This window comes from Vigna umbellata, chromosome 1 (assembly GCF_029865625.1).
Source record: "Vigna umbellata cultivar VRB3 chromosome 1, Vumbellata_1.0, whole genome shotgun sequence".
Lineage (NCBI taxonomy): Eukaryota > Viridiplantae > Streptophyta > Magnoliopsida > Fabales > Fabaceae > Vigna > Vigna umbellata.
This window is the reverse complement of record NC_142165.1, coordinates 66,001,644-66,028,204: the sequence shown is the minus strand read 5'-3', so window position 1 is coordinate 66,028,204 and position 26,561 is coordinate 66,001,644. Positions and strand designations below refer to the sequence as shown.

The window sequence follows — 26,561 nt, the reverse complement described above, 5'->3', positions numbered from 1 at the left end:
AAACATTCCGTTGCGCGAACACTGGTACTTACAATTAGTATCAGAGCTTGCTTTGATAGTTTTTCAAATTTTTCGAAAATGGGCGGTCATAACCAAATGTATGTTGAAGGTGCTTCAATTGATAGACCTCCTTTGTTTACGGACGAAAATTATGTGTTTTGAAAAATAAGAATGCAAATATTTTTAAAGTTAATATATAGGGGTATTTAGGAAGTTGTTTTGAATGGTCCTTTTATTCCTACTGTAAATTTGAATGGTGTAGAAGAAGAAAAACCATATTTTCAATGGACTGCTGAAGAAAATAGACGAGCCTAATTTGATATAAAAGCTCGCAATATAATATCCTTTGCTTTGGTATTAGATGAATTTTACAGGATTTCAGTGTGCAAAACGGCTCAGGAGATGTGGGAAGTTCTTCAAGTAACTCATGAAGGAACCGACGATGTGAAGCATGCTAGGAAGAACACCCTGATACAGGAGTATGAGATGTCCAGGATGCAACAGGGTGAAACCATCGCGGATGTGCAAAAACGCTTCACACATATTATCAACCATCTTTTTGGTTTAATAAGAAATTTGACACTAACGACTTAAATGTTAAAATTCTGAAATCTTTGAACAAGACGTGGTAGCCAAAGGTTACTGCGATAACTGAGTCTCAGGACTTGACGTCCATGCCTATGGCTATGATTTTTGGAAAGTTGAGAGAGCACGAGCTTGAGTTGAATAGACCGAGTGCTGAGGAAGTCCAAGGAAAGAAGAAAACACTGGTCTTCAAAACTGAAATTTCAAAAGGCAAGAGTTCAGAAAAGGATGAGGAATATGAAGATGAAGAAATGAATCACATGATTATAAATTTCTTCGAGTTCATGAAATCTAAAGGTAAGGAAAAATTTAAAAATGATTGGAAGAAGAAACAACGATCTTCTTCAAATTACAGGTGTTATGGTTGTGGAGAAAAATGGCACATTAATGCAGATTGTCCAAACCTCAAAAAGGGTGAAGAAAAGAAGTCTTTAAAGAAAAAGAATGCTTATGTTGCTTGGGAAGAAAATGACTTAAGCTCAACTAGTTCAAGTGTTTCCAATGAAGAGTTGTGTTTGACAGCTAATATTGATGACACTGTAAGCCAAGTAAGTTGCTCTAGCCTTGACACTAGTGAATTTGACGTACAAAAAGCTTTTCTTGAATTTCTAAATGAATATGAAAAATTAGATGTTGCTCATAAAAAATTGAAAAATGAGTTTAAGGATTTGAAAATTAAATATGAGAAGGCATTAGATGAGGAAGTTAGTTTAAGAAATATAATCTGTAATTTAGAAATAAAAGAGTGTTCAAATGTTGAACATCCTGTTGAATGTCTTTCATGTAAGAGTCACATGCTTGATATTGATATTCTAGAAAATCTTCTTGAAGTGGCAACCACAAATAATAATGTTGAAACACCTATATTTGTTAAAAAGGTTTATAAAAACAAAAGTGTGCATAAAAAGAACAATCAAATTGGAAGAATACGTAGGGTATGGGTTGAAAAAGGAACAACTTATTTTAAAAACCCATGTGTTGTCACATGTTTTTACTGTATGAAAGGGGCACACTTCTAGCAAATGTAGAATCAAACATTTTGATGTTCTTAATGGAAAATATGTTTGGATTTCTGTTATAAAGTAATTTGTCTCTAACCTCAAAGGACCCAATTGAGATTATGGGGACCAAAACTTTATTGTTTTATTTTGCAGGTTAAAGTTTCAAAAGGAAAAGAAAGCTTTATGGTATCCTGGTAACTTCTAAGAGTTTTGAAAATAATTTATGAATGCTAGACGTGTCTTAGGTTGAAAATTTGACCCAAATTTGCGTTTTTCGGAAATTAACGTAAATAATTGATTACCAAGGATAATAATAGATTATCACAGTCTCAAAATTTTAATTTTGACAATTTGGCTTGCAAATAATTGATTATCAAAAGTGATAATCGATTATCTTAAGTTAAAACATAAAAAAAATACTTTTTTTAAATCTTTTTTTTGGAATCTGTTTTTGATTTTAAGGGGAATATTACTTTTAGGGGAGTAATTTTTAATGAATTAAAAGGACCTAAATTCTTTTTAAGTTAAGTAATTTAGGGGAGCATAAAGATTAGATGATTTTTTCAAAAAAGGGGAAATTTTTTTATTGACAACTTATGTGATAAATGATACCTATATGAGGGGGAAATATATGAGTTTGTTTGATATCTTGTTATTTATCTCTGTTCTAGATCAATTACTCTTTTCCCCTTATAATATTTGAATTGCATCTATTCTTTTGTTGAGGGAGAGAAACACTTCAGGGGGAGAGTGACATTTTTTGGACAACTTTATTCTTTTTCCATGTTTTTAATGTGGTTTGAGAGAAACTTGCGCTCCAAGCTTAGTGGCGTCTCCAGTACACTTCATTTGTCATTTTTAGAAGCTTTGCAAACTCAGAATGGAGACCTCCCTTCATCTATAAAAAAGAGACTCTTCCCTTTGTAAAATTCAACTCGGAAGATATAGTGAATTGTTATTGAGTTTTCTCCAGACCTATTCTCTGAGTTCAAACCTCTTTGTGCTTATCCAGCACCCTCTCCTCTAGCTTCCTTCCCTATTGGAAGGCCTTCCGAGTGGTGATAGAGCGGAGCAATATGAATGTTGAACCCAGTCTCTGATAATTTGGTGTTTGATGATGACAACACATTGACTATAAAAACACACATATGTTATACTGACACAACAAAAATCTGTATTTGTGTTTGATACATGTGTTGGGTTTCAAGTGTCTCTATATGTTTATTACATATGTTATCATGTTGATTAGCTTGCATACTCTGTGATCATAACTGTGTATATCTTTTGTATGCATGTTAAATGTTTTGATGAGATAAAACATCAAGCATAAAACAATTCTGTATGATACAATCAATTACATTGATGTTGTAATCCATTGAACTCATAAGATAACTTTTGTTTTGAACTGTGGCAAAACAACAAGTTTTGAATCAATTACAGTAAATGTTGAATCGATTAAAACTTGTGTGTTTGCAAACATCTTTTTTATATGTGCTATGATGAGTTTTGAAAACACCGTGTATGTAATAAATTAAGTTTGTTATGTTTTGAAAACTGTTATAAAGCTAAGTGATAACTATTTTAACGGTCATTTTTTTAAATATGTTGACTAGCATTTATTGCAAATCGATTATATTAATTGTACATTCAATTAAATATGTTTGAATTGTAATATTGTTATATTTGTCATTTATGTAACCGATTACATTACTGACGTAATCGATTAATCTTCGTCTGTCATGAGATAATTATATATATTGACGCATTGCTCACTGTACTGTAACAAGAATAACGATTTGATCATTTTGAAATTTCATATCTGATATCTTTTATTAGAGAAAAGTGTTACAATTGATTAAGAAGCTCCAAGAATCAAGATTCAAAGATTTGGAAGAAACTTGAAGGATTCTTGAGAGAAGAACTATGGACGGAATTGACTGATCATACTTTGCACTGCTGAGGTGTTTCTACATTGATCAGAAACGTGTTTTTTGTAATCTCGGATTGTGGTTCCCTGTTCGTGCGAGACAGGAAGAAGAACAAGGGGTTCTTAACTTTGAGAGGTGGTCCCAAAGGGTTCTGCAGCAAGGACGTGTGGTTCTGTGTGTGCAGGAGTTTTCTTTCTATATTTGATTGTGAGTGTGAGAGGTGTTTAGATTGTGAGAGTGTGTTCCCTGGAAAAACCTTTTGTGTAAATCTCAAATCATTATAGTGAAAGATCCTTCAATCTAAGGTTGATTGGAAGGGTGACTGGATGTAGGCATTAAGGCCGAACTAGGATAAAAACCTTGTGTTTGTTCTTCTCTCCTTATCTCTCTTTTACTTTGAATTGAATACAAGTTTTAATTAAATTACAATAAAGAATCAAGACCATTCAAAGTTTACAAAAAGATTTTAAAAACATTCGTTTTTGGTAATCACCAATTCACCCCCCTCTTAGTGTTGAGAAACGAAGCAATTCATTTCTAACAATTGGCACCAGAGCTTGTTTTCAAAAGTTATTTGAAAACAAATTGATTACTCTTTTTGTATAATCGATTAAGTGATCCTGTGATGGCCTCTGTTTCTCAAACCTTCGGTGCAGGTGCATCTACAAACAAATCTCCGCTGTTTGCTGGTGAAAATTATCCTTTTTGGAAAATTAGAATGAGAATCTTTCTTGAATCTGTAGATAGAGGTGTATGGGATGTTGTTTTAAATGGTGCTTTTGAACCCACTAATTTTGTTGATGGAAAACCTATTTTGAAATTTTTTCTAAGTGGAATTAAGAGGAAAATAGGAGAGCTCAATATGATATTAAAGCTAGAAATGTTATATCTTCTACACTTACCATTGATGAGTTTTCCAGGGTGTCAACATGCAAAAGTGCTAAGGAAATGTGGGAGGTCTTAGAGGTAACTCATGAAGGGACGGATGAGGTGAAAAGAGCCAGAAAGAACTCTCTAATCCAGGAATATGAAATGTTCAGGATGAAGGTTGGAGAGACCATCAATGATGTACAAAAAAGATTCACCCATATTGTCAACCACTTGATAGCAATTGTTAAAGTCTTTGAGATACAAGAATTCAATATAAAGATCTTAAAGAGTCTCAATAGAAGTTGGCAAACAAAGGTAATGACTATATTTGAATCTAGAGATATAACCACTATGAATATGGCCATACTGTTTGGAAAGCTCAAGGAACACGAATTGGAGCTGAGGAGATTGAAACAAGAGGAGACTGAACAAAAATAGTCTATTGCTCTCAAAGTAACCAAAGCAACCAACAAGAAGACCTCCAAGAGAAACGAGTCTGATGAAGATTCATATGCAGACATTCCAGAAAAAGAAGTCATTAATATGATGGTAAAGAAGTTTACAAAATTCATGAAAAATAGAAATATTGTATCTGACTTTGCAAGGAATTCTAGAGGTGGAAAAAGGAAAGCAAAAGCAGCAAATGTTACATGTTATGACTGTGGAAAAGAAGGACACATAAAGCTTAATTGTCCAGATTTAAAGACAAAGCAGAAAGCTAATGAAAGATACACTTAGGACAAAAGAAGAAATAAGCAGAGAAAAGCATACATTGCATGGGAAAACAGTGATGATGACTCGTCCAGTGATGATGATCAAAGTCTGGAAGAAGAGACACATTTATGTCTTATGGCTAGATCAGTGTGCTCTAAAAGCAGAGACAACAACTTTGAAAATAAGCCAATAAAAGTCAGATATGATCAACTGCTGGATGCATTTCAAGAGCTACATGCTGAGGCAATGAAACTACAATACAAGGTTAATCGATTAAACTCTAAGAGAAGAGATTTTGTATATAGAATAAATAACCTTGTTGATGAAATTGATAAGCTAAAATTTGAATGTGATCAAGCTTTGCAATCTGTGAAAATGCTAAAACAGAAATTAAGATTGTTGAAAAAGATTATAAAGAATGTCATGCTCATGCTGAAAAGGTTGAATATCTAACTAGTACTTTGGCTAAATTTACTCTTGGAAGATCTAATTTAGAAGTTGTATTAAGATCACAAGGTAGAGTAATCAATAGACAGGGAATAGGATATAAAGCTAAAAGTGAAAGAGTTAACTCGAAAAAATTCATTGATTTGAGTAAACCTTTAGCTACTACCTGTTTCTACTTTTACACTATTGGCCATACTGTTAGAAACTGATATTATAGAAAGATAGGTGTTCCAAAGGGAAAATACAAGAGGATTCCCAAAGAACAACCTCCTGTGACTAACAAGAAAGGCCCCAAATTCATTTGGGTACCTGCTACAAAACCTTTTGAAAGTTTTGCAAGGAAGTAAAGTGAAATTGCAGCAAATTTTAAACGAATATATAAAAAATCTCTTGAGTATCATTCTTGGTAACATCTAATGTTAATTCTTGCATTCATGCATCATTATCTCAATCTGTGAATGTATATTGATGTGTGTGATTTATGTTTGCTTGTCTGTTCTACAAAATGTTTGAAAAATTAATTTCACGACTTTTAACCGATTACATTAGTAATGAAATTGATCACTGATCTTTGTATTTTTTGTTTGTCAAAAATGAAACTGTGTTAAAACTTAATCGACTTCAACACTAATTAAATCGATTAATACCCTTGTCTGACTTATGCTGTTTTGTAGAAAATTAATTGGACACGAAATCAGTGAAATCGATTGAAAATTTTTTTTGCTATTTTTGTGAAAACTTGAACTTGTGAATTCCCTCCAAATTGATTTTCAGATTTATTAACCCTAATCTTAGCAAATTTTCACACACACTTTCTCTGCAACTCTGTCACTCTTACTCTCTTAGTCAATCTGCAATTCCTCTCCCTACATACACTAAATCATGGCATCCTCGTCTTCTCAAAGGAAAAGAGTCAAGACCGTGGGAGAAAGAATATGTATCGGGGATCAAATCTTGAAGGATGGATTAGTGACGACATGCTCAAACAAATTTTATTAACAATTGGAGGATGAGGAAGTTGATTCCTCACAAGTACGCAAAGTTGAATTTTTTTCAGAAGAAAAGGATTTGAATTCCAAAACTGGCTGAACAGACAAAACTTGAAGAAATTTGTTGAGATGACAAATCCTTGGTATCCTGAATTGGTCAGGGTATTTTATTCGAATATGAAAATCTGTGCTGGAACACTATATTCCAGAGTAAAGGGTGTTGACATCAAACTTACTGAAGAAATTTGGTCAACTATTGCTGGATTTCGACCAGGTGGTGTGAAGTGTCACATAGGAATCAAAGGATTCCACAAGTTCACTGTGTATCAGGACTATTTGCGTAATCCAAATGAACTAAGGGATTATTCTCATTATAGGACCGGTGGAAAGCGAAAGGATAAACGCTTGTGTGCCTTTATTATTTCATGGATTCTAATGCTTAGGGGCATCAATCACACATTGGTGACCACTAAAGATTTATGTCTCATTCATGCTCTAAAGGAAAACATCCAAACGGACTGGGTAGCTACAGTATACGATAACATACTCAAGGTCACCAGACCGGAGTCTGCAAACTTGCCCTATTTTGTATTCATCTCAAATGTGTTGCTTCACTTTGGTGTAGAATGTGTAAATGAGGTGTGCAAATAATATAGGAAAAGCAATCTCATTGACAAAGTTGCATTACACCATATGGGACTACAACATGGTCCAGATGGGTGGCTTTTCAAAGATGAAGTTGCTACTGAAGAAGAAGATGTTGTTGGACCCTCATCTGCACCTTTCAGACCCCACTTTGAATTTGAAAAGTACATGGTTAGACAGATGCGTTCCCTAACCATCCTCTGCCAATCCATCAAGCATAATGTAGATGACATCAAAGACAAACTCCAAATTGAAGGGTCTGATGATGATAATGAAGAAAATGAAGAGGAACAAGAAAATGAAGAGGAAGAAAAGGTTGAAGAGGAAAGTGGGGTAGATGAGAGTGATGATGATGATTTGTTGATTAAAGAAATGAAGAAAACTAAAAAGAAAAAGATGACATAGAAATGCCTAAATCTAAATGAGAATTAATTGTGTCGACTCGTGGTCTTATTACTTAAGTTTGTTTTAATATTTTGTTGTTTAGTGCTTTAATTGTAACTTTGGATGCTAAGCCATTTATCCTTCGATTTCTTTTGATTATGATTGTACTCATATTTGGTTAAAATGAAATGAAGTTGTTTTGAATTTCAATCTACTGATTTAATATGAATATTGATTGAGTGACTAAGTACATTTACTAAATGTGTTGTATAAATGCAATATGTGTCATTCACTGTTACATATATTTCTTTTGCATACTCATACTCATTTCATGATTATGTCATTTCTCAATATTGTTATATATGTATCGACCCTCAACAAAGTTGAGAAGAAAGTTTAATGCAGTTCTGATACTGGAAATAAGTTGAATGCTTATATGAGATGGTTCTTCAGTACTCTCCTAAACTAAATCGATTAAGGAAACAATATAATCGACTACATTGCGTGAACATGGTTTGAGTATCTAAACTGTTATATCATATACTCTGTCACACTCTTATTGTTTTCACATATGTTCATTCATTCTAAATCTCAATGCTTTCTTATCTGCTGTGAATCTTTTTGAGTTTTTTTTTAATGAAAACACTAAATTGTGTTGGCTTCAAGCAATATCTGAATTACTGATAGGGGGAGCTGAAATATCTGTGTGATTAAATTCATTTCTTTCATACTCTTATTGATTGATAAGAAAGAAATTGAAATTGTTTGTACTGTGATTATTGACATGGGGAGCATTCACTTTTGACATTACTGTGAAGATCTGTTAATATATCGTTGTTTAATAAAATATACACATTGTGCAAAGGGGGAGAGTTTATACCTTTTTTGCTAATGCCCAAAGGGGAAGAGATAATTAAATTGTTGTTTGAAATTGTTCATATCAGTGAGTATCAGTGAATATATATCTCTGTCTATATCTGTTTGAAAAACAATTTTTGTTTGGGTATTGTACATCATGGTTATGCATTATCAAAAAAGGGGGAGATTGTTGATAGGGGAGCAATACGAATGTTGAACCCAATCTTTGATAATTTGGTTTTTGATGATGACAACACATTGACTGTAAAAACACACATATGCTATACTGACACAATAGAAATCTCTATTTGTGTTTGATACATGTGTTAGTTTTCAAGTGTTTCCATATGTTTAATACATATGTTATCATGTTGATTAGCTTGCATATTTGTGATCATAATTGTGTATATCTTTTGTATGCAAGTTAAATGTTTTGATGAGATAAAACATTAAGCATAAAGCAATTTTGTAACTCATACGATAACTTTTGTTTTGAACTGTGGCAAAACAACAGGTTTTGAATCGATTACATTAAATGTTAAATCGATTAAAACTCTTGTCTTTGCAAACATCTTTTTGATATGTGTTATTGATAAACCAATTTTTAATCCCCGAAAACAGAGTCAAAAACTTGTTAAGACCTCAGCAGGTGTACTGAGTCGTATCAAGTAATAATAAATGGTAAGACCAAGTATCGTTTCCCAAGAGACTCACGACACTAAATAGTTATGTGATTACTCAACTAATTAAGACTCTAAAGAACAAATCTTGGGGGTTTTTAATGCAAATGTAATAAAATAAACATGAATGCAATTTGATCAATTTGAAGAGAAAAAGTTTTCAAAATTTGCTTAAGATTAATCGGTTACACTATGTATGTAATCAATTAAGTCTGTTATGTTTTGAAAACTTTTTTAAAGCTAAGTCATAACTGTTTTAACGGTCATATTTTTAAATATGTCGACTAGCATTTATTGCAAATCGATTACATTAGTTGTGCATTCAATTAAATCTGTTGAATTGTAATTTTGTTACATTTGTCATTTATGTAACTGATTACATTACTAACATAATCGATTAATTTGTATCTATCATGAGATAACTTTATATATTGACGCATTGCTCACTTACTGTAACAAGAATAACGATTTGATCATTTTGAAATTTCATATATGATATCTTTGATTAGAGAAAAGTGTTACAGGTGATTAAGAAGCTCCAAGAATCAAGATTCAAAGATTTGGAAGAAACTTGAAGGATTCTTGAGAGAAGAACTATGGACGTAATTGACTGATCATACTCTGCATTGTTGAGGTGTTTCTACATTGATCAGAAACGTGTTTTCTGCAATCTCGGATTGTCGTTCCCTGTACGTGCAAGATAGGAGGAAAAACAAGGGGTTCTTGACTTTGAGAGGTGGTGTCAAAGGGTTCTGCAACAAGGACGTGTGGTTCTGGTTGTGCAGGTGTTTTCTTTCTATATTTGACTGTGAGTGTGAGAGGTGTTTACATTGTGAGAGTGTGTTCTTTGTAAAACCTTTTTGTGTAAATCTCAAATCATTATAGTGAAAGATCCTTCAATCTAAGGTTGATTAGAAGGGTGACTGGACGTAGGCATTGAGGCTAAACCAGGATAAAAACCTTGTGTTTGTTCTTCTCTCCTTATCTCTTTTACTTTGAATTGAATACGCGTTTTACCTAAACACACATCAATCCTTCACTAAACCAATTCAGAAACACCTGGTGTAGACCTCTGTTTTCACTCTTCAATTCATTCTGATGCATCATCCTGAGTCATGGAGTTGCTTGAGCATGGAGCTTGGGATGCTTACATCATTTGGGCTTGAAAGACTTCAAACACACACCAAACCCACACTGAACCTTCCATCAAACACCTGGTGTGCACCTCCGTTTTCATGCTTCCATTCAATTTGTTGCGTCATTCTAAGTCGTCTAGTTGTTCGAGCATGGAGCTTGGACCTGCTTCCATCAATATGGCTTCAAGGAAAACATTCCCACAATGTTCTTCATCTCTCACAACGTCTTTTTCTTGGGTGCAGTGATTTTTTTCATATCTTTATACTTTATTGATCTGCATGAATATCAAGAAACAAAGTATACAAATATCGAAGTACTTTATCGTAGATGCATTAAATGTTTTGGACATTGATAAACATTAAACTGTGTTGCGTGTTAAAGACATTTTATCATTTGTCATTTCATTCATAAATGCATCATTTGGTAAGACATACAACATATATAATCATCAGATGGTATCAATATAAGATGCTTTTTCAAAGGTTATAACATTTAACAATCATTCATCAAATGATATTTTCTTTAAAAAGCTTTGTTTGAGATAATAGTGTATTGAATAAAAACTTCTTTTAGTCTTAGTGTGACTTTATTGGTGGAGACTTCGACAATTTGACCAAAAATCCATGCATAATGCTTCACCAACCAAATAACCTTCTCACACAAGGAGAGTAACATTTAAGACCTATAAGTATTAGGTTGGGTATGTATAATTAGTAATATTTAAATGTGAAAAAATAGAAACATTTTATTCAAAGTAATTATTTAAATTTTAGGATTAAATATATTTTTAGTTTTTTAACTTTAAAAAAAATTACAGTTCCTTTATATTCCAAATTTTAATATATTTTGTTTCTAAAACTTTTAGAATGAATATATACAATATTTTTAATTTAACTATATTAAAATTTTAATTATATTTTAGATTGATATTTAAATTGTTTACCCTTTGTCATTTTTCCTTGAATGTAATATAAAGGAGTTTAACAATCCCAAAAAAATTAAAGTTGTTGACTTAAAATTTTTATCTTAATTCATTTTTAAAATTTGAAAACTAAAATATATCAAAATTTCATAATTAAACAATTTTTAATTTTATATTAAATTTTAAGGATTAAAAATATATTTAATAATTTTTTAAATAATAAAAATTGAAACAAAATTCTGCTTATTATTGTCGTCAATATAATACAAATAGCTTTTAATTTTAAATTAAAATTAGTAAATCACCATACCATGCTAAGAAGGAAAGTAGTTTCCCGCCATTTTGTACCAAGGGACAAATTAATTGGCGCGGATTCAGAACCAGCGGAACAGCTCCAACCCTCACTTTACACTCTCGATTGGGGCTCTCGCAGAGAAGAAACAAAGCCATGGAAATCGTTCGTCCTCAGAGTCGCAGGAACTTCTTGTCTTCCTCCTCCGACGCCGTTTCTGTTCCCACAATTCCCCTTTATCGCTCTGCTCCCTCACTCGAAGTTAGACTGGAGGAGTTCGAGTCCTTCGCCATCGACCGCCTCCGAGGTCTATTTTCTTCTTCTCTTTTCTTTTTTTTTTTCTTTTATCGTCTTTCGATTCTTCCAAGTTGAGAGATCTGCTTCAAATTCCCTCTCTTTTCGTGCCTAGGGTTTCGATTATCTAACTATGCTTATAACAATGTCCGCTGGTCGATATATACATATAATCGATTTAAGAAATGAGTATATCGTCGAAGTGGATATCTGAAATCTGCAAGCGATTTGTTTGTATTTTTAATAGGTTGAATTAGTATCTGAATCGGGTCTATTGTTGTTCAACTTCCGTTGTGGCGGACATTTTGCAAGTTTTGTGGTTCTGTTTTGATGGATACTATTTCTTCTTGCAGTTCTCAAGGGCATTTCTGATGGTATGTCGCGGGGGAAAAAACCGGAAGAAATGGAAAATTTGGTAAAGTAAAATTCTGTATTTGACAATTTAGATTTGTCCGTCTCTCTTTTATTCTCGACGAGAAAAAAAATGCTGTGTGGTGAACTGTTTCGGTGTGAGCCACCCGTTGTACAGGTAAAGGACCTCTGGAAAGTGAATATGAGACACCAACAGACTTCTGAAGTTCTGAACAAGGATATTATATCTCATTTTGCTCTACGTCTTGTGTATTGCAGAACGTAAGAACCCCTCTTTTTTTGTGCATTTCTTTTTTGCCATGGAAAAAGAGTCCTCAGTTATTACCTTGTCAAAATAAATGGAAGGCTACTACAAATTGAATAAATTGTTAATGACGAGAGTATTCTATATGTGTTTTAATTCTGAATGCCCATATCAAAGGAAGGAGCATAGATATTTTAAAAGATGTTATAATAAATCCTAATTATATTTTTAAGTTGTTCCACCTGTACTAATTCATAATTGAATGCATGTATTCCCAGGGAGGACTTGAGGAAATGGTTTCTTTCCATGGAATCTGCACTCTTTCGCTACCGCTTTCGACTTCTGAATACTGAAGCTCAGGTAAAATCTGCCTATTCTATATTTCTTTTGCATTTCAAGTTAAATACTTATTCATCATATACTGCTTATGTGTACACAGAGAGCAGTCATGGAAGAATTTGACCTTCCTTACAGGGCTGTAAGCAGTGCGGAATTTGAGGTTGTCACATGCCATTGTTTTTATTGGTTTTCTCTTTACTCTTTTTTCTAATTTTTACCGTGTAGTTGATTTATACAAAACTAATTTAGTTGAGGCACAAAGACATCTTAGTACCTTATAGAAATGTTGTTAGGTTCCTTTATTCAGGAACCTAAACAATAGTCACTCTTCTCACTCACACACTCAACAACAGAATATATAATGGATGTATAAGTATTTTATTCAATCTGTAGTGTGAAGAAAGAAGAAAATACAAGTAAATGTTCCCAAGGAAGCCTCCCTTCCTCCACTGGCCAAGAGGTCCAGTCTAAACCCTAAAACAAATGATCCCCCTTCTCCTCAACCCATTCGGTGATTATTCTCTCTCTCCCCCTAACAACTAACAAACTCTCCCGCCATTTCTTTCTCTGCTAACAAACGTGACTCCCTAATATTAACCTCTACCGTTTGGTATTATCAACTTTATACCGTTCGGTATTATCAACTTTATACCGTTCGGCCCATAACTCTCTCCTCCCTTGCACGACCGTTCGGTCCTTACTTCATATTACTGTTCGGCCCCCTTCAACATCACCGTTCGGCCCTCCTCTTTTATTCCTCCTCTTATATACTTTTAACTTCCTAACAAATGTCATATTTTATTATTTTCAGAGCATAAAGGAGAAATTGGGACAAGTTGCACGGTCTATGGGTCAACCTTCACCCAGTGGTAGGAGAATGTTCCTTATTCTTTTCAGTGGCCGATTACCATGTTGGTAGATATATGATTTGCATGCACATTGTTGAAGTTTTTGAATTAATAGGAATATAACTACTCGTTGTCACCTAATATCTAAGGCATATTTTTTCCTTCATATTTTAGGATTTGGATAACTTGTAAATCCACTACCGAGCTAGCATTTTATCAACGGATTATTTCTGAAAAAAATAAGTAGATAGGAATTTTTAGTGGTATGGTTGCATTTCTGTTATACAAGAAAAAGAAAAAGAAAAAAATTGACAAGTTTTAAAATTATTGCTCTTTTTTCTTCTTCAGATTCCTTATTTTATTACTTTTTCAAGTCTAATGAGCTTATGTTTTGCTTTGCTCTGTTTACTTTGTTTTGCAGCTGATGCTATCTTCTACAAGGTTTGTGTTATATCTTTTATTTCCTACTTATGTCTTGCAAATGAAGAGATCCATGCACAGGTTGACTTGCAGTTCTGCTTTAATATTAACTCGGTGACTGTTTTAAAGATCTTATCCTTCTCTGTAGAAAATAGTTTCTCTTAATAAAACTATTGAATTCTACTGCTTCCTTGCTCAGATAAAGCAAAAAGAAAGCAGTTTACTAGTTGAAAAATATATTAATCTATCAGTTTTTTTCAGGAAATAGTGATTAGTTATCTTTGTGTTTTTTTTATTTTGAAAGCTTGTTCACCTGTATAAATGGGGGAGGGAGAAACATAGAGAGCTCTTCTCTTAGCACCTAGAATTGAGTTGGAATGATACAGTTAGTGAAGATTTTGAGAAAGAAAACTTGCTATTTTGACCACTCAAAGTCCCTTCATCTCTCTTTGAAAGTTTAAGATGTTTTTCCCTTTCTTTGCCATTGCAGCTTGGATCAGTCTTTAAAACAAACTCATGTTCCTTTGTCATACATAGGTACAGTAATTATAGACATCAAATAACCCGTTTAGAACTTGTTTATATTGACATTTTATACCTTACAGAGTTATATGGTTTTAATCTTTCCATTTTGTTACTGATAGTTTCTCTTATATGGTTGTTTTTCTTGATGCTTGCTTTTGTAATGCTCAAAAACTTGTTTGTATGTGAGTGAGCACGAGAGTAGCTACTTTCTATGCAGTTTTCCTCACTATAAACATAGTGTCCTGTGATTGCATCTGTCCGTTACATGAGATTGATTAATCTTGTTGGAGAAACCTCTTTAAAAGTGTTTGTGTAGCAACTTTAGAAGGCAGGCGTTCCTTACTTTTTACTTTTATATTGCATCATATATTTGTGTGTAACTAACTTTGCTACTAATTGTTGAAATAAAAGAGAGAGAGAGAGAGGCATAGACTGAATCCCCTTGTGTGAAATAGACACATAGAATAATGCATTTATAATGAAAAACATACAGAAAATTTGGGCTAAGCCAATTTCATGATTAATTCAAATGGCATTATATCTAGCAATATCTAACACTAACTCTCTAACAGAGGAACAAGCCATAAATTTTGACTGCTAGCAATCTCCCTTGGTTTTTGGGTTACAATATTTGGATATCTTTCCGTTTGTTCCAATATAGGTACCCTTTGAAGAAGTTCCAGAGCTTGTGGCTGGGCGGAAAGTATTAATTAGTCAAGGATATGCATATGTTGCAATGAATCAGGTTGACTAGTGTAAATACTTGTTATTTCTTGCTTTGAATCTGAGTATTGTTAATAGTAAATCCTCTGTATGTTTCAATTTTGCCTCCCTCCTAGATTGTTTCACTTGTAGCCACACTATTCCGCAGTCAGCTATCGAAGACACTCATCCTTACAAACAGGTTTCATTGGTCATTTAGATTTCAATAAATTTTATCATGTATTCTAAGTCTTCTTTCTTTATTAGGATTTAAGATTAATGTTTTCATTAATTGTTGTAGAAAATGGACATCTTCAATTCGAGAACAAGAGAAACATAGGTTGACTCCTGTAAGTGTGCCTGTGCTTTTGGTATGCCAATAGATCCTTTCTTTGTTATAAACTTGACTAGCTTTTTATGTAACTGTAGATTGTTGAAGCCGTGTGCGCAAGTTATTTGGGTCCTGACTATTCTCAGGTAAGTCATGCGGTATATTCATTTGTCTACTTCTGTTTCGGTATTTATGTGATGTTGGATTGACGAGTTCCCTATGGTTGAAACCTTTGCAGTCAAGAGAATGTGCTGACATATCACTAAAGGACATTGATCAAGTCGCCAAGAGCTCATTTCCTTTGTGCATGCGTCACCTATTTGAAAAGGTTAGATATTTAAATAAATTGCACCCATGTGTTTCTTCTCTTGATTCATATGTAATTTTCTGCTCTTACTTATCTCTTTCGTATTGAGTTAGTCCTGATATTGTTTTTCAGTTTTATCTGACATGTCCTGATTTATACCACTTTTAATGCAGCTGAAAGAGGATCATCATTTAAAGCATGGAGGGAGGATGCAACTAGGCCTCTTTCTTAAGGTTTGTTTTGTCTACCATCTGGGCATAATAAAACAAAATACTCTACGGAGTCTAGATGGTTTTAAGTTTGAGGTGTTAAATGAGGCTTCACCCATGTTGTTTCTTTACACATGGGTTGGGGAAAGGAAAAGATTGGCTGGAATTATCTTGACAGTTTAAGCTACTATCTTGAGTTTCAAGTTAATAATATTTACAAGTGGAACAATGTCCAGCACCTGTTCTTGAAAATTGAAATTTATTCTTTTATACCCGTAAGTTTATGGTAGCACCGAGTCTGAGAATTTTCAGTTTTCCACACTTTGACTTGTATCAATTGGGTAAATTGGCACAATTAGCTACTTTAAAGGGCACGGGTTATGGTTGCATGATTATGATTTGTTCAAAAAGTTGGTACTTATTTGTAGCATTGTCAAATGTAATACACTTTTATTCATGTCCATCCTAATCCATTTACTTCTTGATTACTGTTAATCTGCTTTCCCGATTTGTCTTCTTTGTTTTCTGATCTGTTTTCTGCACAATGTAAGTAGGGTGTTGGCTTGAATCTGGATGATGCACTTGCTTTTTGGAGGGCAGAGTTCTCTAAAAGGGTATGTACAATTCTTGTATGTGATAGGAAAGTTAAATCTGACAATTTCTTAAGACTGAAATTAAATATGTGAACTTTTATCAGTTACATGAGAGGTGAACTAGAATTACAACAGTTTGAGTTAGCTAAGTTTTCCACATTGTTTCATAACACTTTAAAATCATTCCAAATTTGTACACCTGTGTTCAATTTATTCAATATCTCTCTAAACATCTAGGTATATATAGACATTGAATAGGTATTTGATAATCTGTTTTCTTTTCATTAAATTACCTTAGCAACTAAAAATGTAAGATCTCATTGTAGGTTGGTTTGGAGAAGTTTGAGAAACAGTACGCATACGGCATACGTCATAATTTTGGAAAGGAAGGGAAGAGAACAGTAAGTTTTGAACTTTCTTTCAGATTTTTGAGATATTTCAAATATATAATTGATGTCCTTTTTTATAGCCATTTTCCATTTTTAAATTAGATTTTAAACACCCACTTTCAGTGTAGTGTTAGCTTGCATATGGTTCAACTAGTAATAATATTTTGATGATGTTGCAGGATTATTCTCCCTATTCTTGTACAAAGATCATCTCATCGACTCCTGGAACGGGAGATCATCATGGTTGTCCCTATCGACATTTCAGGTCGCTCTTAATATTTGTGTTCATTGAGTGGTTTAGTTTTCGTAATCTGATGTCAAATTAATTTTTTAACAAACTTAATACTCTGCCTTTTGGTACAAGTTTTTCCTTTTGAAAACTATCCTAGCAGATGCTGGGTCCAGAAATCTGCCAAGCCCATTTTTGAAACAAGTAAACGAGAAGTAGGAAATGGCAGTAACTGGTGGGTGGTAGTTATATATCGAAGGATATTTGATAACTTCCTCTCTCATCTTTCCATTAAACAATTTTACTTTTTAATAAATAAAAATTTATTTTTTTAATGAGATGAATCATTAAATAAATTTCTTTATTTCGAAATAACTTTTCTTTTAAAATTAACTGCTACATAATTTTTTTAATACTAGTTTTACAAAATTATATAAATTTTTAAAATTATGTATTTTTTTAAATTAATTTCTCTAAATAAAAATTTATAAAAATAATAAAATTGTATATATCTATACCTATATATTTTTTTTTATGTATCTATTTTCTTTTCCATTTTATCCTTTAAGTAACCATTCTTTTAAATTAAAATAATAACATTTTCATTTTTATCTTTTAAATGACCATTAATTTAAATTTAATTATTTATTGAATTAAAATAATTATTTTATCATTTTATTTTTTTAAATCACTATTTATTTAAATTCAGTTATTTTTCTTTTAAATTAAAGTAATTATCTACAACGAGTGAAAATACGTGTTGTGTTCAATTTTTTTATGATGATAAAAAACAATAAATTATAATTATAAAAGTAAATATAAATAATTTTTATAATTTCATTGTAGAAAATTTTTATTTATTTTTTTGGTCATTTTTTATTATAAATATTTATTTTATTAGTTTTAAAAAATTGATAATTTTAAAAAAAGATCAAATAAAAAACAATTAAATTAAAAAAAAGTCATTTAAAGGATAAAATTGGTAAGTTATTATTTTTAATTTACAAAAACAATTATTTATTAAAGAGTAAAATTAGTAAAGGAAAAATGTACAAGGGTAAATTTTCTTTATATATTGGTATAAATAAAAAAAAGAGGACAAATATTCATATTAAGGAAATAAAAATGTGAATACACATCCACATAAATGTTCATGTCTTTGTTAGTAGATAATAACTAATATCAATCACGTCGTAGGAGTATGTGATAGAAGGAAACTGTCTGATGGCAGTTATTCATGGAAATGAACTTGTAGCAGTTATATAATAGGAGTATAACAGATAATTAAGGCACGTAACTAGACACATGTAAGGCACGTAACTAGACACATGTGCAACTATTTGCAATTTTTGGTCACCACATTTAGGAGGCTTTTGTCTTTGGGGTTGCAAGGGAAAGTTTAGTTATATATAATAAACAAAGACTTGATTAAAACAAGTAGTTTAGCTCGTCAATTTTAATTAATATGCCATAAATTTTTAAATTGTATTAAAAAAATTCTCATAAAATTAAATGGTAAGAGTCTTCCCCTCTCCGTTTATCTCATTTATAGGTATGTGCAGATGTCTTGCCTAATCTGTGTCCTACTGTTCTCTAGAACAAGAAAGCATTCTCATTCTGTATTTTTGCCATGCCTTTTATTCATTATCCTTATCTCCCCTCCTAAATTCAACATACTTCACCGTGTTTTAGAAATAATGTTTCATATCATATTATACGTACTTTGTAAATGTAATTATATTCTAGTTGTAAATCTAAGGGTGGAATTAGGCGCATAAATCATTGCCCTGCACTTTGGTCATTCTCTATGATCTTCATTTGCACCAGAGAGTAAGCTACACATCAAATAAAGTTGAAGGGGTTATAGTTTACTAGATTTTAATTATCACTGGAAATGTTTATTCGGTTCATTCTCCATAACAGTATTTTACTTTTGTATGAACGTGATCTGATATTTAATTGATGCCATTTGAATTTTATAGCGAGGAGAATCTAAGAGCTGCTCTCAGCAGAATGGGGGTAAACAGTAGAGCAATGGAAGATGTGATAGACAAAGCGAGAAATAGACATTACCAGGTAGGTCTCAGCACAACCAGCTGAACTTCAGTGGTCCATTTCAACCGTTTGATTTTATATCTGACTATATGGATGACGTTTATGCAGTTGGCTTGCACTTTGACATTTGAAGCTCTTCATGGCATGCCGTGTGATGCAGGGATTAACCATCCAAATCAATACTTCAGTGACAGCAGAAAGATATTACAGTCAAAGGTTGGTTACAGCTTTAATAATCATAATTACAGACGAGCTTTGTGATATGATGCAATGTCTTCTTGTGAAGTACGTTTCTTTTTTCCACAATTAAGGCCACTGGCTATGCTATATGCCTATTTGTGGTTCATATTGTGCCGTAAATTTGCTTAATTATACGAATGTTAGTGAAAACATAACATCAATTAATCATGAAGACAGGGAAATGAGTAATGCCTTGTCATGATTAATGCATTAAGCTACACTACATTCACAAGCATCACATAATAAGCGATCAATCTTGCGGGGCATATTTTGGAAACATCTCAAATCCTAAGTCCCACCTAATCGCTTCTGATGTTTAATGAATAATGGCAAAATTATATAGATAGAAGTAGTTGAAGCAATGTGTTACATATTATTAGATATTGTTAGATGTGATACCATTAGTATTAATCATGAAATGGGCTTAGTCCATATTTCCTGTATGTTTTTTTATTATAAATACATTACTGTTTGTGTGTATTTTACATAAGGTAATTAATCCTTTACCCAATTTTTTAACTTTTCACATGGTATCTAGAGTTGGAGTTTCTTGATGAACCTAGTGTTCATTTCTTTCGTTGTTGCCAATGCTTCATTGTCATTCTCGTCGTTGTTAGGATTAGTGACACCACCAATCGCATCATCTTGACTAGGCGACTACTACACTTCTGAGATTGCAGTGATTGTAGCTTCGACATGCCTTCACGTACCTTTTTAAGTTGTGCCTTTGCTATCGCTTTTTGCCTCGTGGTGGTGTGTTGCCCTATCTTAGGTGACGACTACCTGCATTGGGATTGTTGTCTCATTCTTATTCTGGATAAGTGCTTGTTGACTTGATCGAAGTTAGTCTCTTTTAAGTTTTCTTCTCTCCTCTTCATCTATGTCTCTTTTGCTATTGGTATTGTTTATATGTCAATCTATGGTAATTTTGTCAATGTGCTTCTATCCATTAACAATTTAGATGACACTGGCTGGATCTCTGGGTAAAGCCCATGCTCTTCTTCACAACTTAGTGAACTATTGCCTCATGCCTCCCCTCTACAAGAACTAGAGTAAAAGGTCAAAGTTCATGTTATTGACTTGACGAGGACCCTTTGATGACTATTTATATGTTTGCAACAAGATTTTGTGATCCCTTATTGCGCCCAATCTTACCTCCACTAGTTCCACTCTTGTGTGTGTGCCAAGTAAATCAATTGTTAATATATCTCCTTTTGCACACATGAGTACATTTTTGGTTGGCCTCACTTGTTCTAACTCCCTTGGCTTTTAGGTTCTAGGTTTGGATGCCACATATGTTAGGTTTATAGGAAGTACAAAACCAATTTTCTGATCTAATATAAGAATTAACACTCAGATCTTATAATGTAACATAAATTAGCACTTGAATTAAGGAAATACGAAACTGAGAAAACATTCAACAACATCCAAGGGAAGTAAATCCCTTCTTACAGGAAACACCCTGTCCAAAACAACAAAATTACCCACACTCCCAGGAGGAACCGTTCCCTCCTTAAAAGAAACCATATTACATAAAAACTAACTTATTACATAATAACTACCTTACCAACCACTCCCCTAAACCGTCCAACCCCTCTTAATTGTCATGTAACTTATTTGAATTATTCCTCCTAACATACACCTTTAAAGTCCTATCAACATATCACATTACTAGTAACAAATCTTTGTTCTCTTCTCCATTTTCTATGGATTATTTACCTTTGATGACTATGACTAATGGATCTAAGGTCTCCTCACATGGTGTTGGTATTATTAATCTTTTGGACTTTACCAAAATAATGTTGGGGGGCTAAACAGAGAGAGGAGGGTCCGACGACTACTATGGAGGTGGCATGAGCAATATGTGCCTGGATGCGGCAGACAAAGACTGAGCTTGTGGCGGTGCGTGGCAGAGATTTGGCCCTCAACACTGATGGGGTTGGTCGTTGCTTGGAGAGATGATCCAAATCTGATGGTTGTCGGATGAAACTACGACGGTGGACGACAGATGACGGTGGACGACAGATGACGGTGAACAACAATGAAACAACATAGAATAGTGGCTGATAGTGTTGAATAGCTTCAAATGACAGTGGATAGCTGTAGGTAGGGACTGGACAACTGCAAATAGCGACAAACGACATCAGACAAATGCGGACAACAATAACAATGCGGTGGATAAAACGAGACAAAAACTAGAGTTGGATCAGCATGCTTTGATACCAACTTGAGATTAAAATAGAGAATATATTTCTAGGGGGCTACATAGATCCCTCTCACAATCTTCTATTTATATTAAAGAACATATACAAGAATACATGGAAGAGTAAGGGACTACACTAGACACCTAAGTGTAGAACTAGGTACTACTATAGGTACAACTAATAAACATCTAGCACACTACACCCTATGTAGGCTTAATGATGACACATAGATGTAATTATTCTAACAATTAGAAACCAGATCCGCCCACACAATCCCAAGGATCTATTGAGATCCATGGAGATCGATAGAGATGTGGAAGGAGTTTCTAGTGATGTAAGGTCTGGTGAGAGGATAACAACTAGAAGTAATTTGTATCAAGGATGTTTTCAAGGGAGTGGGGGAGTGGTTTCTCAGGTAGAAACGTTGAAGGGGACTCGGATTGAATCAGGGAGTTCTAGTCATATTAGCACGACTATAAGAGATAGAGGGGGAGTAAGGTGAGCAGTTCGCATCCAGGAGAAAACAGAACAAGGGGATGGCAAAATTTACCCTACCTTAAGCGAAGAGAAGAGGACAAATGTTTTCATAGTGGAGGACCATATAGTCTTGGTCATAAATGTTCTAATAAGAACCTCTGGGTGTTAATTTTAAGGGAAAATGAAGAGGAAGAGGAACCTGAAAAAGAAGATAAGGTTAAGGACAAGGTTGTTCGGAATTTTAGGGACCATTTGTGATCAATTTCCAAACTTTCACCTTGAGGACAAGGTTGTTCGGAATTAGGGGAGTATTGATAAGGCTCTTAAGGTGTATGTTAGAAAAAAAGTTCAAAAGTAGAAGTTACAAAACAACTTAGTAGTAGTTAGGCAAGTGGTTAGTGGAAGTTATTAAGTAGGGGTTATCTTTTAAGGAGGAAACGATCCCTCCTGGCTGATGGGTATTTTTGTTTCAGCTATGTAGAAGGCAATTTTTTCCCATGCAAGTTGTTGGATGTTTTCTATATTAGGTTTTTCAAAATTAGAGTGTGTATCTTTCGTTGTGTGGTAATTTCATAAACTGAATTTGATATTTGGTTTCTTGTCTCCAAGAAACCTTACACTTTCACTTAGCGTTCTCTTTACTTTAAGTCTTCTCCTCCTTCATCTCCTTATATAATCATATCCTTGTTGTTAATGATCCTCTTATGTCTAGTGCACCTAAGGAGCCCCCACCTACACCAACCCTTCAAGTGTACAATTGATGACAACTTTCTTATTCGTCCACTGGTTGACTCACTTCTAGTGCCAACCCCTCGTTTCTTCTGGCCCTGACAACTAAGTTTGAACTTCTAATTGCCTTTTGTAAAGGTATATACTCTACTCATAATCCTCTCTTCATTACACTACTCTTTTATACTTGTCTTTAGTCTCTTTCTTCTTTGTCAATTCCAAAATTTGAAGGTGATTCCTTACCCATCTTGGTTGGCATTAGGCCATGCTTGATGAAATAAGTGCTCTTTAGAATAGTAGAATTTAGGAGCTTGTCCCATTACCATTAAGGAAATCTATTGGTTGGAAGTGGGTTTTTGCTTTCAAAGTTGGTCTTCATGGTACTATTGATTATCTCAAATCTTGCCTTGTGATTAAATGTTATACACAAATTTTTGGTTTGGACTATGGTGATACTTTTTCTCTATTGGCAAAGATGACTTTTGTTTACTTATTTATAGTCATGCATGTTCTTCAACAATGGTCTCTTTACCAATTACATGTTAGAAAGGCTTCCCTTAATGTTCATTTGCAGGAAGATATTTAAATGGAGCAATTTCCAAATTTTGTTATTGAGAGAGAGTTTTTTAGATTGGTATGTTGTCTTTGCAAATTTTTATATGGTCCCAAATAGTCTTTTAGGGTCTTGTTTGGAAAATTTAGTAGTGATGTTCAACAATTTGGTATAATTCGCAATGAGGCAGATTATTCAGTTTTTGTATTGTCACTTGAGTTTTAGGTGTATCGTCACAACCACTTTCAAATCAAAGATCTTGGCAAACTTATAACTCTTAGGGATTGAGGTAGCATAATCCAACAATGGTATTGTTCTATTTCAAAGAAAGTATGCATTGGATATTTTTTAAGAAAACTAGGTTGATGAACTCAAAATCTGTTGACACATCTATGGATTTTAAATTGAAATTTATACCTAATCAAGAGGAGACTCTCCTAGATCTTGAGAAGTATAGAAGATCCGGTAGAAAGTTGAACTACCTTATTGTTACTCATCCTGCCACTGCACAATGAAAAAATATGAAACAAATACTCCCTCTCTTTTGTAAGTGAGGAAAATTGACAATGCACACTAAATACTGCCACTGCTGCTCTTGATTAAAATGTGTCTAGGCTATCACTCTTCCTTCTTTAAAACACAAAATCCCACTCCATTTAGTCTCATTCCAAGTCAATCTATTTTTCTCTCTGTTTTTTGAATGAAATATAATGATTTTGTGTGTGAATATCAATTTCATAAAATTTGTAGGATCTTACTATCCGTCATATGATCTTCCAATTTACATTTTCCTTCTGATCTTGTGTAAGGTCTCGATTTTGACTGTCTTGCGTAAAATGATATCCTGGAAAAGGTTTGCTATATGGTTACAATAACCATACTAAAATTGCTTGTTATTCAGATGTTGATAGGGATAAAAGATTCACTTTTGAATATTGTGTTTGTATTGATAACTTGATCTCTGTTGTAGCAAGATCTAATGTGGAAGCAAAACATAAAGTTATGGCGTCAACTACTTGTGAACTTATTTGGCTTAAACAATTACTTAAAAATTTGTTATTTGGAGATGTCATAAAAAGGATTCTTATATGTGACAATTAAGTTGTCTTTGCAGGATTTATAATTGATTATTGTTAAAATAAAAGAGAAAGAAGCATAGGATGAATCCTTAATATGTATTGTGTACATAGAGTTTGCCTTTATAAGTATGAAAATACAAAGAGATGGGCTTACGTCAATTACATCTAACAATTATATTTGTAACAAATTTAATACATATAATTTATACGCACTAGTTTGAGAGGAGTGTTTAATTTTGTTAGATACTATTAGATATTGTTAGATATAATGCCATTTGTATTAATCATGAAATGTGCTTAACCCATATTTTCTGTATGTTTTTTTTATTATAAATACATTACCCTAAGTATGTATTTTACACGATAATTAATCCTATATCCAATTTTTTAACCTTTCACACAATGTATTAGCAACACACTAAACCTGAATCAGGATATGTCAAATATCAAATTATAACAATTCTGTTGTTAGAAAGGAAGGTTGGCTGGTAAAAACAATAGTTATTGCCCTAAGTTCTGCAATATCCCTTGGTTAGTCAAAGTTTTGAACGGTTTTGGAGTATGTAAGTAGTATCACATTTCATACAACATACTGGTGGACCCTTATAATAAGTAAATAACATCACTACCGTGATTTCTATTCTTTGCTGACTTTGGGGACCTAAATACCTTATAATCTGCTCTAATCTAAGCCAACTCACTTAACGTAATTTTTTTCTTTATTATATTTTTCAAAGCAGAATCCTTCAGCCTAGAGTATTTTGGTTATTGCAGAAGATTGCTGCGGCGGCTCTTCTCAGGTTGACTTTTGAGCTTCTGTCTTTTTCCTTCACACACCCTGCAGTACACCCTTTTTCTGTTTTCTTTGTTCAAAGCTGAAAAAAAATACAGTAATTATTTTTTAAGCCGAAATAGTATACTTTTGCGTTTACTTTGTCAATAAAATAACGAATATTGAGTTCTTTGAAACAAATGCTGAGGTGTGTATTCCTCTATTTATAGTTACACTGTTACTGTTGTTATTTCAGATTCCTAAAACCTATAATTGTTCACATTTTGAATTTCATGTAGGCGTTTAGTTGGTGCCTATACTCGTGGACTGAGCCAATGTGGTAAAATCTTTATGTATCTTCCAAAGCAGTTCAACGGAAGGAGTTGGAATTCTGTTAGTGTATCATCCTGGAAGTCTGGTTGAAAGTGCTGCACGACTAGATATTCTTTGTAGTATAATTTTCATCTGTGTAGCCAAACCCTTGAATCGCCTCTATGTTAATTTAGGTAGGTGTAAAATGAAAAGTGTAAAGTACAAAAACGTCACCCTTAGGTAGGGGAATCATTCAAGAAAAGGAAGCTGCAATTAGCATTTGATATGATGCCACTAATATTCGAACTTCCAGTTAATTACTAAAATATAAATGACTTGGATTATAGCTGCATTTAGTCCGCAGCTAACCAATGACTAGGGATGGTATAGCTTTATTTTATTCAATATTTAACACGGAAAAATAATGTTTGCTATTTGAATAAAAAGTTTATTTTCCTAATTGTTACAAGACATTGGTTCGTGAACATTAAACATCTGCGTCAGATGCATGGTTGTATCTTCGGCGAAATCTAAAATTAGTTGGATGTTTACATCTATACTTTATTCATCACACAATAAAGCTGCGTTCTTAGAAAATTTCATTCACATACAATTACTTAAATGATGTTTAAGACCAATATATCTTCTCAATCTCACCCATTTCATCAGTAGTTTGAAATTTTTAAAATCTGAGGTCTAAGTCTTAATATAATAATTAGAGTTACGTACACTTATATCTACACAAGTTTACTTATTACATATTTACAAAATTTGGGACTCAAATAGTGTATAATATGGATTAACATGCGTTGAGGCTGTTGAAAGTGCAATAATAACAGGGAATGGTGATAACATATATTTTGTGAATACATTTATAGTTTCATTA

At 33.2% G+C, this 26,561-nt stretch overlaps 1 protein-coding gene across 1 annotated transcript; it reads left to right on the top strand.

Annotated features, from left to right (window-relative positions):
• Window positions 1-11,516: 11,516 nt before the first annotated feature.
• EMB2813 (DNA primase, large subunit family) lies at window positions 11,517-26,019 on the top strand. Its single transcript, XM_047301377.2, has 20 exons — window positions 11,517-11,759; window positions 12,100-12,161; window positions 12,276-12,379; window positions 12,641-12,722; window positions 12,802-12,861; window positions 13,513-13,570; window positions 13,971-13,990; window positions 15,156-15,239; window positions 15,334-15,398; window positions 15,498-15,546; window positions 15,626-15,673; window positions 15,766-15,855; window positions 16,008-16,067; window positions 16,598-16,657; window positions 16,963-17,037; window positions 17,205-17,290; window positions 19,237-19,330; window positions 19,418-19,525; window positions 25,332-25,391; window positions 25,663-26,019. Exons 1-19 carry the CDS (start codon window positions 11,609-11,611, stop codon window positions 25,344-25,346), a joined length of 1,371 nt encoding a protein of 456 aa, XP_047157333.1. The 5' UTR covers window positions 11,517-11,608; the 3' UTR covers window positions 25,347-25,391; window positions 25,663-26,019.
• The last annotated feature ends 542 nt before the right edge of the window (window positions 26,020-26,561 follow it).

Excerpts from the sequence above, each read along its gene's own strand:
- EMB2813 (XM_047301377.2), top strand. The coding sequence starts at position 11,609 with ATGGAAATCGTTCGTCCTCAGAGTCGCAGGAACTTCTTGTCTTCCTCC. Across the intron at positions 15,240-15,333 it reads CATATGTTGCAATGAATCAG|ATTGTTTCACTTGTAGCCAC; the intron begins GTTGACTAGTGT and ends CCTCCCTCCTAG. Across the intron at positions 17,038-17,204 it reads GAAAGGAAGGGAAGAGAACA|GATTATTCTCCCTATTCTTG; the intron begins GTAAGTTTTGAA and ends ATGATGTTGCAG.